The following is a 16,145-nucleotide window of genomic DNA, read 5'->3' on the forward strand; positions in this document are numbered from 1 at the left end:
GCTGTTCTGAGCCGGGCCACGTCCTGACTACAGAGGGAGATACTCGGTTTAGCGTTACTGCACTAAGATGCTGATGAGAAGCAGAGCTGTCTGCAGACTCTTACTACTGCCACCTGGTATCTGTAATTTTTAAAGCAGCATGCTTTTTGTCTGTGCAGACACCGGGTGGCAGCAGGGAGGATGGCTGAGACACCTTGGTCTCTTGCCAGCCGAAGAGTTGCATCTCTCTGCATGGAGGTGAGGTAAGCAGCTGATTCTAGAAGTTAGTGTAGGGAGAATGGAAGGCTTAGTGAGAGTGGGGAGTGAGGGGAGGAGAGAAAAGGGACTGACTGACTGACTGACTGAGGGGAGGCAGATGAGGGCAGGAAAGGCTGGAGGGGACTGTCTGCACCAGTAGATCAGGAAACCCACTACCTGTCACACCATGTGCATCTTGTGCTGAATGGAGTACACTGCTCCATACTCAAATAGTAAACTATGGTGAGTCATGCAGCAGCACTGTGCTAGTCAACCAAACAAAAAATAAAAAAAACTGCTAGAAGTGATTAGGTTGGTGGTCAGGGACCAGTGCCGCCAGGACTTCTTTAGGTCTGACAATGTCCGTAGGAAAAAAAAACAAAAAAAACAAACAAAAAAAACTGTTTCCTTCCCCCCCACACACACACTTGCCAAAACTGCCTGATGTGGAAACGGTCCTTCAGCCAAAAGAGGTTGGGGACCACTGCACTAGAGTGTTTTTGGCAGATGTTTGTGATTGCTTTCAATAGCTGGCAATGTACCAAAAGGCTTTGCCAATGTAAGTGTGATTAGGGAAATCACATTCACAGGACAAGCAGCATTTTGCGAGCATTTCCACTTTAATGTATTGTATAGGAGCATGGAAATTGCTTCTAAAATCGCTTACAAAGTGCTACAACAAATCGCTAGCGACTGTGATAGAGTTTTGTGCTTTCTGGTGGGTCCCAGCCCTAAGAAAACTTTTTAGGCATTAAAGTTAAAGGGAACTTGAGATGAAAAGCATCTCAGGTTCCATACTTACTTAATTAGGGCCGCTCGTCCCTCGCTGTCTCCCTGGATGGCTCCGGTCTCTGGCAATTCAGCCTGAAAGCCTGGCCGAGTCGCAGTTCATCACGCATGCCTGGCTAGTCATGCTCCCTTCCCTGGGATTGTTCCGCTCCCTTGCAGTATTTCTATCCAGGCGCAGATTGTTCCCAGGGACAGAAGCACAAGGGGGGAGCACACCTGGCCGTGCTTGGGCGACGAAGTGCGACTCAGCCAGGCTTTCGGGCTGAATTGCCAGGAACCGGAGCCACAACCGGGGAGACCGCAAGGGATGAGTGGCCCTAAGGGGGCTTAAGGAAGCCCCAGGTAAGTATGGCACCTGAGACGCTTCTCATCATAGGTACACTTTAAAGTCTGAATGCATGTTGAAAGACCAAATAAGTATAACAAATGATGCAGTTTTCGAAAATAAATACAGTAAGGCCAGAATTAGAAAAAGAAACAGAGGGAAGAAAGATTAATATCCTTACAGCAGCCTCAAAAATGTGTTCTGATATCTGATATTGTTACTTTCCCACAATGCATCTATAGACCAGGCAGGGGACCATAAAGCAATAGTTTTTACAAGAAGTTATGAACAAGTCCCCCCTCCCATAACCAGGTTTTTCTAAAGTCCTTAAAGGAATACTATTGATTCACATATTTTTTTCAATTGACACAGGAATTGTTTGGGAAGTGCTGCTAAGTACTGGTGTATACATTTTAGTAGCAACTTCTTTGTTTACTGTTAGCAAAATACTTTCAATCTTTACTGACGCCAAAACTGACGCTGACTGAGCCATGAGGAGAGGGGAAATTCCCCTCACACTTGATCAGTTAACTCTATGTGCAGCTCTGTGAGTGACAGAGAAGAGAGCTCCCAACAGCTGCAGCTGCTGTGTCCTGTGTTTCTGACTGACCTGTCTGAAGAGAGCAGAGGAAATATAACTAATTGTCACAGCTTTTCATACTGTTTTTGCTTTCAGAGTTTGATATTTTCTTTCTGTAATCTGATATGCAACTCTGGCTGTGCATTGAAGCAGACACCCCTTCTGCCATTGATTTGTCCCAATATAGCTAAATCCTACCCTCAATAAAGTACAGCTTTTGCCTCTGATATTTAACATGAAAAGTAGGAAAATGCTTACACAGCTACTTAGACATTATTTGCACAGTGTCATTTTAGAACACTTGGGTATCGATAGTATTCCTTTAAGCATGCCAAGGCTAGAGCTCCACAGAGATGCTAATAGAATATACAATTATTGCACTTACTTCGATTCCTCGTACTCCACCCACTGGTACATTTCCACCTGTCGCTTTAGCTTCACGCATTGCAGAGTCACCCCATAGTTTGGATCAAACAGTGGCTGCAATCACACAGAAGCAAGGATGAGATTTTCAAGACTAAAGCTACGTACACACATGCGACAACGATCGTTCGTTGTAAACGACGAACAAACTTTTAATTGAGGAAAGAACGACCTAAGTTAGTTTTTAAAGGTGTGTAACGATCTGATCGTTAGAACGAACATTACATCACATAAAGCAACTATTGCTCTTGCGCATTAAAATGAAAAGTTCCATGGAGAAATAGCGAAATGCACATATCAAGCCTAGTACGAACGACCGTTTTCCAACGATGTACTACTTTTACAGACGATAGTCATTGGAAAAAATCCGCCAAGCTAGATCGTTCGTTTTTAACGATCTAGCTCGTCCGTCGTTAGACTTAATGGTCGTTGGCTGCTTTTTTTTTTTAAAACGATCGTCGTTTGAAACGATCGGGGAACGATCGTTTCAAATGACTATAGTCGCATGTGTGTACGCACCTTTGGTCATCACTAGGGAAGATCAATGTGATGCAAATATTTCTAAGTTCATGCAGAGATATATATAGATAGATAGATAGATAGATATACACACACAGCTTGAAAATGGACCAATCGATTTAAACTTGGATGTCCCAAGTTGATTGATGCATTTTCAAGCTACATATATTTGCATAAAAATGTACATACATCTGCATGAACTCAGAAATATTTCCATGTCATTGATCATCCCTAGTCATCACTACATGTAATAAATGCCAAATAAAATGAACAGTATTTTCGAACAAAAGACTCTCAGTTCTAATTGTAGACAGCGTTGTATGTATACATTACTGATGACTCACTAGAGCCAACGCCCCTCAGCCTCTCCAGCATTCATACATTCTTGGTGAAAAAAAGACACATAGAAAGGGGTAAAAGAGGAAGGAGTCGGCACTGCAAAAGATTCACATCTGTTATATAGGAGTCCGCAGGGCTGCAGCGGGTGAATTTTTAGGCATACTCAGCGTGCTCTGACTAAAGTGGACAGATGTCAGATGAATACAAAGGAAGAGCTAAGCCGGCACTGCTGTTGCTGTGTTCTTTATTAGCCAGATATTGCTGTCGTCACAGGGTGCATAAAGTTGATACAAAAAAATCACATACCGTGCAAAAATGGGCTGGTAGCTGTGAGATGGTGGTGGGCGCTGGGTGCAGGAGTAGCCTGACGGCCGTTTCGCGCTGTCTAAGCGCTTCTACGGAGCCTCCGTAGAAGCGCTTAGACAGCGCGAAACGGCCGTCAGGCTACTCCTGCACCCAGCGCCCACCACCATCTCACAGCTACCAGCCCATTTTTGCACGGTATGTGATTTTTTGTATCAACTTTATGCACCCTGTGACGACAGCAATATCTGGCTAATAAAGAACACAGCAACAGCAGTGCCGGCTTAGCTCTTCCTTTGTATACATTCTTGGTGTACACAGACCTCCAGGAGGCCACTGCACTGCAGGTGTTGGACAGCCTTCAGAGCGTGCATTGTGCTTCACCCTGCTGTTGTCAGTTGTACTGAAACGCTACACAGCCCCTCTATTCGCACTGACAACAAGGAGGAAACAGTGAAGGTGATGAACACATACAGCAATTGAGGGTGGTTTATGGTCCACAAAAGGTGCATAAAGTATCTATAATAAGTGCCCTCAAGAGTTCCATTTTTAACCATGTGTGCATGGGTTGAGAGGTTTCCATAGGCCAACCCTGTTTTAGACTCCGTTAAACATGTGGATTTATAGTTTCTAAAAGTCAACAGAAGTTCTCACAGTGTGGTCTGCCCCTCTCCACAGAACAGAACAAGGCGTCTGTACAACAATCATTTAATTTTAGCCATTCCAAAATAATGCTATCCTTACTCTCTTCGGCCTTTTTTCCATGAATGGCTGAACTGCTCGTTTGTCGAGCTGTTCAGCCTTCTGGCTGCAGGCCACAAGCGTTGTTTGGCTGCAATTATATGCAGCTTAATGGCAGCGTTTAGTTATATGTATATATATATATATATATATATATATATATATATATATATATATATATATATATATATATATATATATATATATATATATATATATATATATATATATATATATATATATATATATATATATATATACATACATATACACATATACACATATACACATATATATATATATATATATATATATATACACATACACACACATACACACACACACACACACACCTCCCTCGCCATCCTCCTGCACCTCCTGAATCCTTTGCTAATCGGCCTGTAAAGTCCTTCAGTCGGGGCTAATTGGAGAATGCGCACTCCCTCCCTCCCCCCCCCCCCTCCCATTGTGCGAATGTCACTGGAAGCATACTGCGCAGGCCGGTCCCAGCCACACATATGCAGTATGCCCCAGACTCAAGGACGTTACAGGCTGAATAGCAGAAGATGCAGTTGGAACAAGAGGGTGAAGCAGCGATCAGCCTGAAGGGGGCTAGAGGAAGCCCCAGGTATGTGTAATGTTTTTTTATATCCGCCATCTTAGGTTTCTTTTGAGGTGGCCATTAATGGTACAATTCTCCATCTGGTTCGTTTGTATAATTAATCAGAAAGCAATCGTTCAGGCTCACTAACGGAAGGAAAGCTGCGATGCAATTGGATCAAATTATTCCATCAATCTCATCAGATTGCTTAGCAGTTTACCTTCCATTACTGCACCTAAACTATCATTTCCGATCGATAATGCGATTGAATCGGACGAACTATTATCCGGAGAATTGTATGGTTAATGGCTACCTTTACAATGATAAAAAGGGCTGGGACCCACTAGCAGTGCTTTTCTAAGCACTTGTCATTTGAAAAGCTCTTGCTAATGTAATGCTATGGGTGTGATCCCACTTGAGAGATGCAATTTAATAAAAATTCCCCGTAGCATTGCATTATCAAGTGTTTCACAAATCACTAATGCTTACAAAAGCGCTGCCAGTGGGTCCCAGGCCAAACACAGGAATTTTTTTAAACTCTTTCCTACTCTACAAAACACATTTTATTTGTTGCAGCCTTAGGCCTGGAACCCACTACAAATCGCGAGTGCAATCGCTAGCATTTTTAATTAGCGCTTTGTAAGGGATTTCACGAATGTTTTCCAGCTATTTTGGTAGCGATTTTAAAAAAGTGAAAGCATTTTGCCAGCGATTGTGTAGCAATTTGTGATTAGCGGTTTTAATTCTGAAATGGATAGCTATTTAAAGCGCTCCCTAAACGCTAAAAAAAAAAAAAAAAAAAAAAAAAACGCTCTGGTGGGTTCCAGCCCCTGGTAACTTTGAGAGATTTCAACACTTCCTCTTTAGACAGGAAGTGAGAAATTCTCACAGATGAGGACACAAGACAGTAATAAAAATACAATAAGGTTTAGTAAATCAGGTCCTACACATCATTACAGCAATGTGGCGCTCTACTCAAATATCACAGAAAACACTAAAACCGCTTGGAGGTTTGCTATAATACTTGAAATTCTTTTACAAGAAACAAGACAAGAATTCCTTTCATACTATCACAGGCGTACGTCAAGGAAAGAGTACGGGCAACCTTCATACTTACTGCGGACGTCTGCAAAACGCCGGTAATGTGGACTAATTTTCCCTCATGTTGGGGGTCAAGTCTTTGGATATTTCCGATTGAAACCACCACTGAGAGTCCCTCATCCAAGGATGCCGCCGTCTGCACCGCCCGCCCCTGGGAGCAAGATTTGCAAAAGTTACAAAAACAAAGTATTGTTCAGTTGTGGTGTTGGCGTGAACAATCTGTAGCTTTGCTTTTGTGCAAACAGCAGCGTGCACCAACCAATTGAAAACCTATTACTGATCTGATTGCTGTAACATTAAATAGGATTGGTCCACAATGCTATCTGTCATCACTGCAATCTGAACTACAAAGAGGACTCGTTACAAAAAATACAATAGCAAATGCTAAAACTTAAAGGGAACCTAAACTGAGAGGGATATGGATGTTTCCTTTTAAACAATAACGGTTGCCTGGCAGTCCTGCTGATCTGTTTGGCTGCAGTAGTGGCTAAATCACACACCTGAAACAAGCATGCAGCTAATCCAGTCTGACTTCAGTCAGAGCACCTGATCTGCATGCTTGTTGAGGGGCTGTGACTGAAAGTATTAAAGAAACAGGATCAGCAGGAGAGTCAGGCAATCGGTACTTTTTTTTTTTAAAAGGAAAAATTCATATCCTTCTCAGTTTTGGTTCTCTTTAAAGGGAACCTTAGGTGAGAGACATCTGGAGGCTGGTATTCATTTCCTTTTATGCAAAGCACATTGTTCAGCAGTCCTGCTGATCCTCTGCCTCTAAAGGTGCGTACAGACATTAGACTATAGTCGTTGGAAACGATCGTTACCAACAATATCGGCAGACGATCGAGAAAAAACTGCACCAACTACCTTTCCAGCGACCGGCACACGAGGAATGTCGTTGGTAAAGAATGATCCATTTTGCCCGATCGTTTCAAACGACGGTCGTTGAAAAAATAATGTCTGTACAACGATCGGCCATGGATCGTTCATTTGCACAGGTTTGCACATGCTCAAACAGTTCTTTTTGACATGTCTGTTTCAAAAGAGTTTACACATCACACACACGATGTATATGATGTCATATCCTGTTGCGTACGCAGCGATCGTTCGCACTCAAACAATCTTCTAAGTAGTCTTTTAGCAAACTATCATCGCCCGATGCTTACTTTGATATCGTTCGTCGTTTACTACGAACGATCGTTATTGTATGTCTGTATGTACCTTAACCACTTTGTCCTCCTTGACGTATAAAAACGTCAAGGAGGACAGGCGCGCTCCCGCGGCCGATCGTGCGCGTGCACACGCACTCCCGGCCGCGGATTCGGTAGCCCAGGAATCAATGTATCGGGCTATGGTGCCCGATCACGGATTCCTCTCCCCCGCTGAAAAAGCGACAGCTTCTCTCGGAAGCTACGCTTTTTCTGAGACTATGTGCCTCTAAGCGTACATTGTACGCTTAGAGTGACGTCATGTAAACAAACTCGAGGTTGCCATCTTGTGGCCAAAGAGTAAAACTATATCTAAAAAAAAAAAAAAAAAAAAAAAAAATTACATTACACACACTTTTCCCTAAATAAAACACTATTTACTTCCCCCCCCCCCTCCCAAAAATACCCACATAAACTGTTTAATAAAAAAAAAAAAAAAAACACATTACAATAAAAAAAAAAAAAAAAAAAAACACAAAACAAATATTTACCTAAGGGTTTAAACTATTTAAATATCTATGTAAAGATGAAATATTTATATATATATATATATATATATATATATATATATATATATATATATATATATATATATATATATATATATATATATATATATATATATATATAATATTTTTTTTTTTTTTTTTTTTTTTAATAAGCTTGTAAATAGTGATGGATGCAAAACGGGAAAAATGCTCTTTTGTTTCCAAATAAAATATTGGCGCCATACATTGTGATAGGGACATAATTTAAACGGTGAAATAACCGTGACAAATGGGCAATTACAATACGTGGGTTTTAATTATGGAGGCATGTATTATTTTAAAACTATAATGGCCGAAAACTGAGAAATAATGAATTGTTTCCGTTTTTTTCTTATTCTTACTGTCAAAATGCATTTACAGTAAGGTAGCTCTTGGCAAAATGTACCCCCCAAAGAAAGCCTAATTGGTGGCGGAAAAAACAAGATATAGATCAGTTCATTGTGATAAGTAGTGATAAAGTTATAGGCGAATGAATGGGAGGTGAACATTGCTCGGATGCATAAAGTGAAAACGACTGAGAGCTTAAGTGGTTAAGGGCTCATTTCCACGAAATACAAATTTAGGTATCAAAACTATAACCAATGCATGTCAATGGAGGGTGAATTTTCAGGTGCGTTGGGATGCAGAAAAATTACGGATCGCATGCTGCAGATTTCTGCAGCACGCACAGGCTCGTTTGAAACTCTCGATTAATGAATTCAATAGGATAGTGTTTGCAATGCGGATTTCTGCATGTGTAAGGCAGAAGTCTGCAATTGATCCACAAATTTCAAAATCGTAATGCGAAAATTTGCATCAAAAATGGCATACAAACGTGATGCGATATTGCACATCACTCTGTATGCTAGTAGAAATAGACCCCAATCCTTTTAACCATAGACCCTTAACAAGCATGCAGATCAGATGTTTTTGACAAAAATCATTTAACAAGATTAGATGCATGCTTGTTTCAGGTGTAGGAGTCAGACACTACTGACTAGAAAGATCTGCAGGACAGCCAGAGTGGGAAGAATATGGAGGCTGCCATATTTTTTTTTCCTTTTAAACAATACAAGTTGCCTGACAGCCCTGCTGATCTATTTGGCTGCAGTGGTGTCTATATAACACCAGAAACAAGCATGTGGCTAATCTTGTCAGATCTGATGATAATGTCAGAAACATCTGATCTGCTGCATGCTTGTGTAGGGTCTAGGGCTAAATGTATTGGAGGGAGAGGATCAACAGGGCTGCCAGGCAACTGGTAATGCTTAAAGGGAACCTGTACTGAGTAAAATTATTTAAAGGGGAACTGAAGTAAGAGGTATACGGAGGCTGCCATATTTATTTCCTTTTAATCAATACCAGTTGCCTGGCAGCCCTGCTGATCTATTTCTCTGCAGTAGTATCTGAGTAACACCAGAAACAAGCATGCAGCTAGTCTTGTCAGATCAGACTTTAAAGTCTGAAACACCTGATCTGCTGCATGCTTGTTCAGGGGCTATGGCTAATAGTATTAGAGGCCGAGGATCAGCAGGGCTGCCAGGCAACTGGTATTGCTTAAAAGGAAATAAACATGGCAGCCTCCATATACCTCTCTCTCCAGTTCCCCTTTAAAATAAACACATGAGGTAACTTCAAATCAACATTACATAGTTACCTCGCCATCAATTCCTCTCAGAAGCTCACCATTTTCTTCTGACAGTAATCCCTTCCAGTTCTGACAACATTTTGTCAGAACTGAAATATGTCAGTTGCTGTCAGTTATAGCTGAGAGGAGAACTGATGTGTCCATGTTTCCCTATGGCTCAAGTGGGCGATGTTGCAGTTGAACAGTGCTGACCAGAAAGCTGTTATGGAGTAATGGCCATTTTCAAAATGGAGGATGGAGAATTTCATTGATCACAGTGGACAAATGGGATGCAGGAGAGGAGAAAGTGATTGAGGAGTAGACTATATAGGAAGGTAAGTATGACCTGTGTATGTTTATTTTGCCTTTTTATTTTCAGTTCAGGTTTTCTTTAAAAAGAAATACGTATGGCAGCTTCCATATCCCTCTCACTTCAGGTGTCCTTTAAAAGGAAATAAATATGGCAGCCTCCACATGTCTCTCATCTTGGATTCATTTTAAATGAAAAAAAGTACAGTACATTGTTACTGACCAAGAATCAGCATGCAAATCAGGAGTTCTAACTTAAAGGACAAATGAAGTGAAAAGAATATGGGGATTGCCATATTTTTTTTAAACAATACCAGCTGCCTGGCAGCCCTGCTGATCTATTTGACAGCAGTAGTGTCTGAATCACACCAGAAAACAATCATGAAGCTAATCTTGTCAGATCTGACAATAATGTCAGAAACACCTGACCTGCTGCATGCTTGTTCAGGGTCTAAGGCTAAAAGATTTAGAGGCAGAGGATCAGCAGGATAGCCAGGCTAGTATTGATTAAAAGGAAATAAATATGCCAGCCTCTATATCCCTCTCGCTTCAGTTGTCGTTTAAAGAGACACTGTAACGAGAAAAACGTCCCCTGGGGTCTCGCTGCAGCCCTTCAAAGCCGGCGCGACAAATCCGACAGCCTGTTCAATATTGCTGTTTTGGCTCTTCTGACGGAGATAGGCGGAAATAGCTGATCTCTGTCAGGTCCGCTCTACTGCGCAGGTGACTTACGCCTGCGCAGTAGAGCGGCCCGCCGGAGATCGGCTATTCCCGCCTATCTCCGTGGGAAGAGCGGATACTGCGCCTGCGCTGGAGCCACAGAGGTAAATATTTACATCGCCGCCGCCCCGGGAGGATTATCGCCACCACCGTGGGACCGAGGAGGACGAGGGAAGCCTTAATAGGATCCGGAGGCTTCCCCCACCCAAGGTGAGTACCCCCCAGGGGACATTTTTTTGTTACAGATTTTCTTTAAAGTGGTTCTTAGGTGCACATAGAACCAACTACAAATCAATGTATCACTGCTTTATACTCTAGCCCTAACTGCAGTGTTCGATTCCAACACGAAGAAACACACAGACAGCCCCACAGAAACATCTCCCCCCCCCCCCCCTTTCCCTGTCCTGATGTTTACAACTAGGTATGATCATTGAGATAAAAATAATTTCTACTACTTCAACTACATGTAAATGTTATGCAGCTTGAACACGAACTAATCAAAATTGACAGGAAGTTATCCTGATTGGTCCAATTTCAAGCTGCATATATAGCGTATCATTTACATGAAACTTGAATGCAAGGAGAAATTTTTTGCATCTTATTTTATAGGGATTATTTATAACTTCTGTGACATGGAACTTGACAGCCTAGTTAAGTTTTGATGAGAACAACACTGTCAGAAATAGTTTCTGCTATATTATACACATACCAAAAGATGGTGGCTGTAACAGTACTATTGTGGTGCCTGGCTTTCTCTATGGAAACCTCATGTATTTAAATGTCACAACAATGATCTGTGCTGGTAAGGCAATTAGACAAAATGTCCCATGTGCTCTTTTAATTTACCAGGGCAATAAGGGAAAGAGGAAGAGCCAATGGGATTGCTGTTTGTAAGTAGCATAGAAGGGTCTTCTGTCAAGCCCAATATAAGCTGAGTACATGTGACTTATCCTCACCTCGTTAGTGAACAGGACATAAAAGGAAAGGCAGAAGGCGATGAAGCCGACCAGCATCCCTCCAGCTGTGTCACTGAGGCGCTCCAGGAAGCCGGCGTTCGGAGCGCTTTTCACTGTAGTGTGCTCCTTCATGGTGTCTGTGTGCTAAAAATAACAGGGCTCATTACATATACAGACAGGAAGAGAACTTAGTCTACATACACACGTCAGACCATAGTATTTTGGAAATGAAAGATCACAGACCAATCTTACCACTCTTCATGTAGTATGAGAGCCATACTCTACAGTCTTTTCTATGGAGCTGAACTCCACATCAGAAAAAAATCTTTGCAAGATGCTGCACACACAGATGCTGTACAGACACAAAAGATCAGGATCTGCAAAAGATCTGTTCCTGCCAAAAATCCATTCCTGCAAATTGCAATGATAGTCTAGGAGATCTGCAGATCATCATACACACATGATTTAACTGACATTCATCTGCAGATCAGATCCACCAGGATGGATTTTCAGATCTGCAGATGATTGCTTGATCTGCAGATGAATGTCAGTTAAATCATGTGTGTATGATGATCTGCAGATCTCATAGACTATCATTGCAATTTGCAGGAATGGATTTTTGGCAGGAACAGATCTTTTGCAGATACTGATCTTTTGTGTCTGTACAGCATCTGTGTGTGCAGCATCTTGCAAAGATTTTTTTCTGATGTGGAGTTCAGCGCCATAGAAAAGACTGTGTAGAGTATGGCTCTCATACTACATGAAGGGTGGTAAGATTGGTCTGTGATCTTTCATTTTCCAAAGACTATAGTCTGATGTGTGTATGAGCCTTTAGGCTGGTTTCACAGTGGGACGTTACAGGCGCACGTTAGTGCAGCCTGTAATGCACCCCACCGCACAGCAATGAAAAATCAATGGGCCGTTCACAGTGCCCACGTTGCGTTACACAGTAACGCTGCGCCATTACACAACGTACTGCATGCAGTACTTTGTAAGCGGCAGAGCCGCGTTAGACTGCTTTGACATGCGCAGTAATGTTGGGGAGGAGTGGAGAGCGGCCAAGCACATGGCTAATTAATATTCACTGCACTCAGTGACGTGCAGTGTTTACTTCCTGGAGCGGCCGCTCTGTGCGGTGATTGGCCGGGCGGGACCACGTGATGCCACATGCGTCCAAGAGTGCGCATCACGGCATCACGGACGCCAGAGTGAGCTGCACAACGCGGCTCACTCTGACGTCCACCTTAGAGAGCACCAGGCATTGCGTTAGGGGCATGTTATGCGACCATAACGTCCCCTAAAACACAACGTTCTGGTGTGAAACTAGCCTAAGTCTACTAAGGTCAGACCAGACCAATGAAAGGTGAACTATGATTGGTTACTGTTGTTCCGTGTGTTATGGAGTAAGGTTATGCATGGAACTGGATCATGATTAACACTCATTTTTAGAACCATTTAGGCTAGTGACACACCAGGACATTGCGTTTAGGGTACGTTATAGGGCATATAACGTGCCCCTAACGCAACGCCTGGTACTCTCTGGTGTGGACGTCGGAGTGAGCCGCGTTGTGCAGCTCACTCTGGCGTCCGTGATGCCGTGTAGTGTTGTCCGGATTATGAACGATTCGGATCTTTGATCCGAATCTCTTTTGTGAGTCGAATCATCCGAATCATCAAAATGAGTGATTCGGATCGCAAAGGTGGTGGGGCCAGGGGCCTCTAAGCGGGCAGCGGGGTCCTGGAAGCAGAGCAGAGATGGATCGCTCTGTTGGAGGGGAGCCAGCCTTGCAGGGACAGGTAGATGAGAGAGAGGGGAATGGGTGCCACTGCCAGATGTGTAGAGCACACATACTGGCTATAATGTGCTGCTCATTATAGGCTGTCTGTTCCGTAGTTGTGCAGTGAACAAATTGGAAACTTTTGGCTCAGCAACTTTGCAGGCAGCGTGCTGGGCTAGGTCAGGGCAGGCACCGTGATTGCTGTGCAATACGATCCTCCTGCACTGCTCTAAACAGCTGCACTTCACTTCTGGGAATGCTTTGGGGAATGCTTTTTCACTGTGCGACGTTTGCATTCAAAGTATACAGATGAACATATAGGTGAAATATATAAGCATATGATTGCAGCATGTGGGTATTGTGTGCAAACAAACATTTTTGCTCCCTGCTCGTCCCTTCTCTGTCCACTCCCTGTCCTCTGTCCATCTTATCCCCTTCTCTGTGTGTCCACCCCCCTCCCCTTCTCCTGTCCTGCTATTCATTTCACCCCCGAATGCTTCAGTAGTAAAATGATTCGAGATTCGGATCAAAGATCCGGATCTTTTCAATGATCCGATTCGAATCATCTCTTGGACGCATGCAGCAACACGTGGTCCCGCCTGGCCAATCGCCGCACAGAGCGGCCACGCCAGGAAGTAAACACTGCACGTCACTGAGTGCAGTGAATATTAATTAGCCATGTGCCCGGCCGCTCTCCCCTCCTCCCCAACATGACTGAGCATGTGCAAACAGTCTAACGCAGCCCACTTGTGTTACATTGCTGTGCGTTGGGGGAGCGTTACAGGCTGCACTAACGTGCGCCTGTAACGTCCGTGTGCAAGAAGCCTTAACCAACTGTCGTGCTGACTTTTGGTCTCTGTGTTAGGGCCTGTCCAAACTCATGCATTTTTTAAGTACATAAAGATTCTGTTAAAATCATAGAAAAAAAAACGCATACAAAAATGCATGCATTTATCAGTGAATGATTGTACACGTAGCGCTGTACCACTCAGGAAACCATCATTTGGTCATTGCTGCTTTCCTCACCTAAGCATGCAGAGATTTTCCAGTGTATTCAGTCAACCTTTTGTCTGATCAACTTTTCACTGATTTTGGGAAGTTTATCGATTTAGGCACGTAAGGAGAAACAGATTTCTGACAGGTTTTATCAAAGTGAATAGAGGCCTGTACACACTGGCTGCAATTTTAGAATCTTATGCGATTTTTCAATCGCAAAGCTTTTAAGAAAATAAAGCAAATCGTGAGGTGCTGTACACAGTGGTGCGATGCAATTTTAGAAAATCATAATTGCAGTGCCTGCAGTACTTTTTAAATGCTTGTGTTTAGGAAGCGCAGAAAAAAACGCAACACATGCTATTTTCATTGCGTTTTGGGGGGTAAACAATCAGGAAACCAGGAAAAGATAGCCTCATCATAATCGCAAATGCACAAAAAAAAAAAAAAAGCCCTAAATGGGGGTTAAAAAAAATAAAAAAATCAATTTCTGCATGATGTCTACAAGGTCATTTAGTACAAATTAGCAGCCTAAGACTACATTCACAGTGTTCCAGTGGCACCCCAATGCACACGTGAGTGCGTTAACAGTGAAGCATACTTTTCATTGATGTATAAGACACAACAGAGGTGTAATGTGTGGTGCGACTTTTCCATTCCTCTTTACAGCCAACTCAATGTAATTTCCACTGTGAACCTGGCCTTTTAGAGAGATCACAAATGCAGTCAGAAAGGCGTAAAACAGCTGGAATCTCCTCCTTGGAGCTCAGATTAAGCTCACCTTGATAAGGTAGCGAATGCCGGTGCACTTTCTCTGCAGGTCCACCACTCCTGCAAACCGAATACTCCACCACTATAGAAAAAGGCACTCCACAGGCTTCAAACTTGCGTTTGTGGTTTATTGAGCTCAATAAACCACAAACGCAAGTTTGAAGTCTGTGGAGTGCCTTTTTCTATAGTGGAGGCGTAAAACAGCTAAACGAATAGCTTTGTTATATACAAAAATACAGTAATAAATAACACTGACAGATCCTATTTAGTGCCTCATGACTAGTGAAATAGAACACTCAGTAAACAAATTAACATGAATAGAACGCTGTAGGAAAATTGTAAGGACAAGAGAGAAAAAAAATCCAAATACTACCTGGCTCCTGGGTTTTGTCCAGCTCTGAAAGTAGGTAGCATGAAGTGGTTAGCTCTCTTGCCTAGACTGCCAAGTTCAAATCCAAGCAAGGACTCTTTGTGTAAAGTTTCTAAGTTCCCTCTCTGTTTGCACAACTTCCCTGGGTGCTTCCCTTACCTCCCACAATCTAAACACCCACTAGTAGATAACGTCAGTACAAAATTGGCAATGTGGACTGTTCTCTGCAAGGTACTGGAAAATTGTGTCAGTGCTTACATTATAAGTGCATATTAGTATTAGTAACAATAATAATGGGCACATAGACTACAAAATGTAAACAGATGCTAGAGATCGGAGATGTAGCTATACTGTACACAAATTAATATATGAACATATTCTAGATACAATTGATGCACCTGAGAGAGAAGTTAGTATAGAGGAATGATAGACAGAACACAAGGGATCTCTGAATAGGGACAAGTACCCAGCAGCCAATCTCTGAACAAAGGCAGGTAATGCTGGGAGTTACGGTGCCCCATCAGTTTACCCCGGTCTGCTAGCAGTAGGACATACTTGTCTGGCCATGCAAGATCCCAAGTAGGAGAAAGGGAGGGAGAGAGGGTGGAGTACACACAGTGCACAGCTGGATTTCAGCTCCAGAACTGGCTATAAAGTTGACTGCCAATCATATACGAGGAGGTTCTGGGCATGCTCACTAACTCCTCTGGCTTTGGAAATCTGCGCTGTCTGTAGAACGGTCTGCGCATGCTCCGTATCGCCTGCGTTGTGGAAAGCTCTGCGCATGCTTACTGGATCTGATTGGGGCAGATTTTTTGAATGATACATATGTATATGTATCAAACAGAGTGTTTTTTTTTTTTACATATACAATCACTATCTTCTCTCAGCGGACTGTAATGTAATGACATGGAACTGGCAGTGTCTCGGG

At 42.7% G+C, this 16,145-nt stretch overlaps 1 protein-coding gene across 3 annotated transcripts in view; it reads right to left on the reverse strand.

The window, feature by feature from the left end:
• TMEM43 (transmembrane protein 43) overlaps window positions 1–15,930 on the reverse strand; it is a 44,299-nt gene extending 28,369 nt beyond the window's left edge. Inside the window, exons 1-4 of one of the 3 annotated variants that reach the window (XM_068253067.1) lie at window positions 15,770–15,930; window positions 11,303–11,446; window positions 5,975–6,109; window positions 2,317–2,411 (exon numbers count right to left, since the gene is read on the reverse strand). In XM_068253067.1, coding sequence (XP_068109168.1) covers window positions 2,317–2,411; window positions 5,975–6,109; window positions 11,303–11,446; window positions 15,770–15,781 — 386 coding nt within the window. In that variant the 5' untranslated portion in view covers window positions 15,782–15,930. Of the gene's footprint in view, window positions 1–2,316; window positions 2,412–5,974; window positions 6,110–11,302; window positions 11,447–15,217; window positions 15,541–15,612; window positions 15,715–15,769 lie in introns of those variants that run through there. The other 2 variants (XM_068253069.1, XM_068253068.1) reach the window with 2 other exon arrangements.
• Between the last annotated feature and the right edge of the window lie 215 nt (window positions 15,931–16,145).

The sequence above is a fragment of the Hyperolius riggenbachi genome, chromosome 9 (genome assembly GCF_040937935.1).
Source record: "Hyperolius riggenbachi isolate aHypRig1 chromosome 9, aHypRig1.pri, whole genome shotgun sequence".
NCBI classification, from domain to species: domain Eukaryota; kingdom Metazoa; phylum Chordata; class Amphibia; order Anura; family Hyperoliidae; genus Hyperolius; species Hyperolius riggenbachi.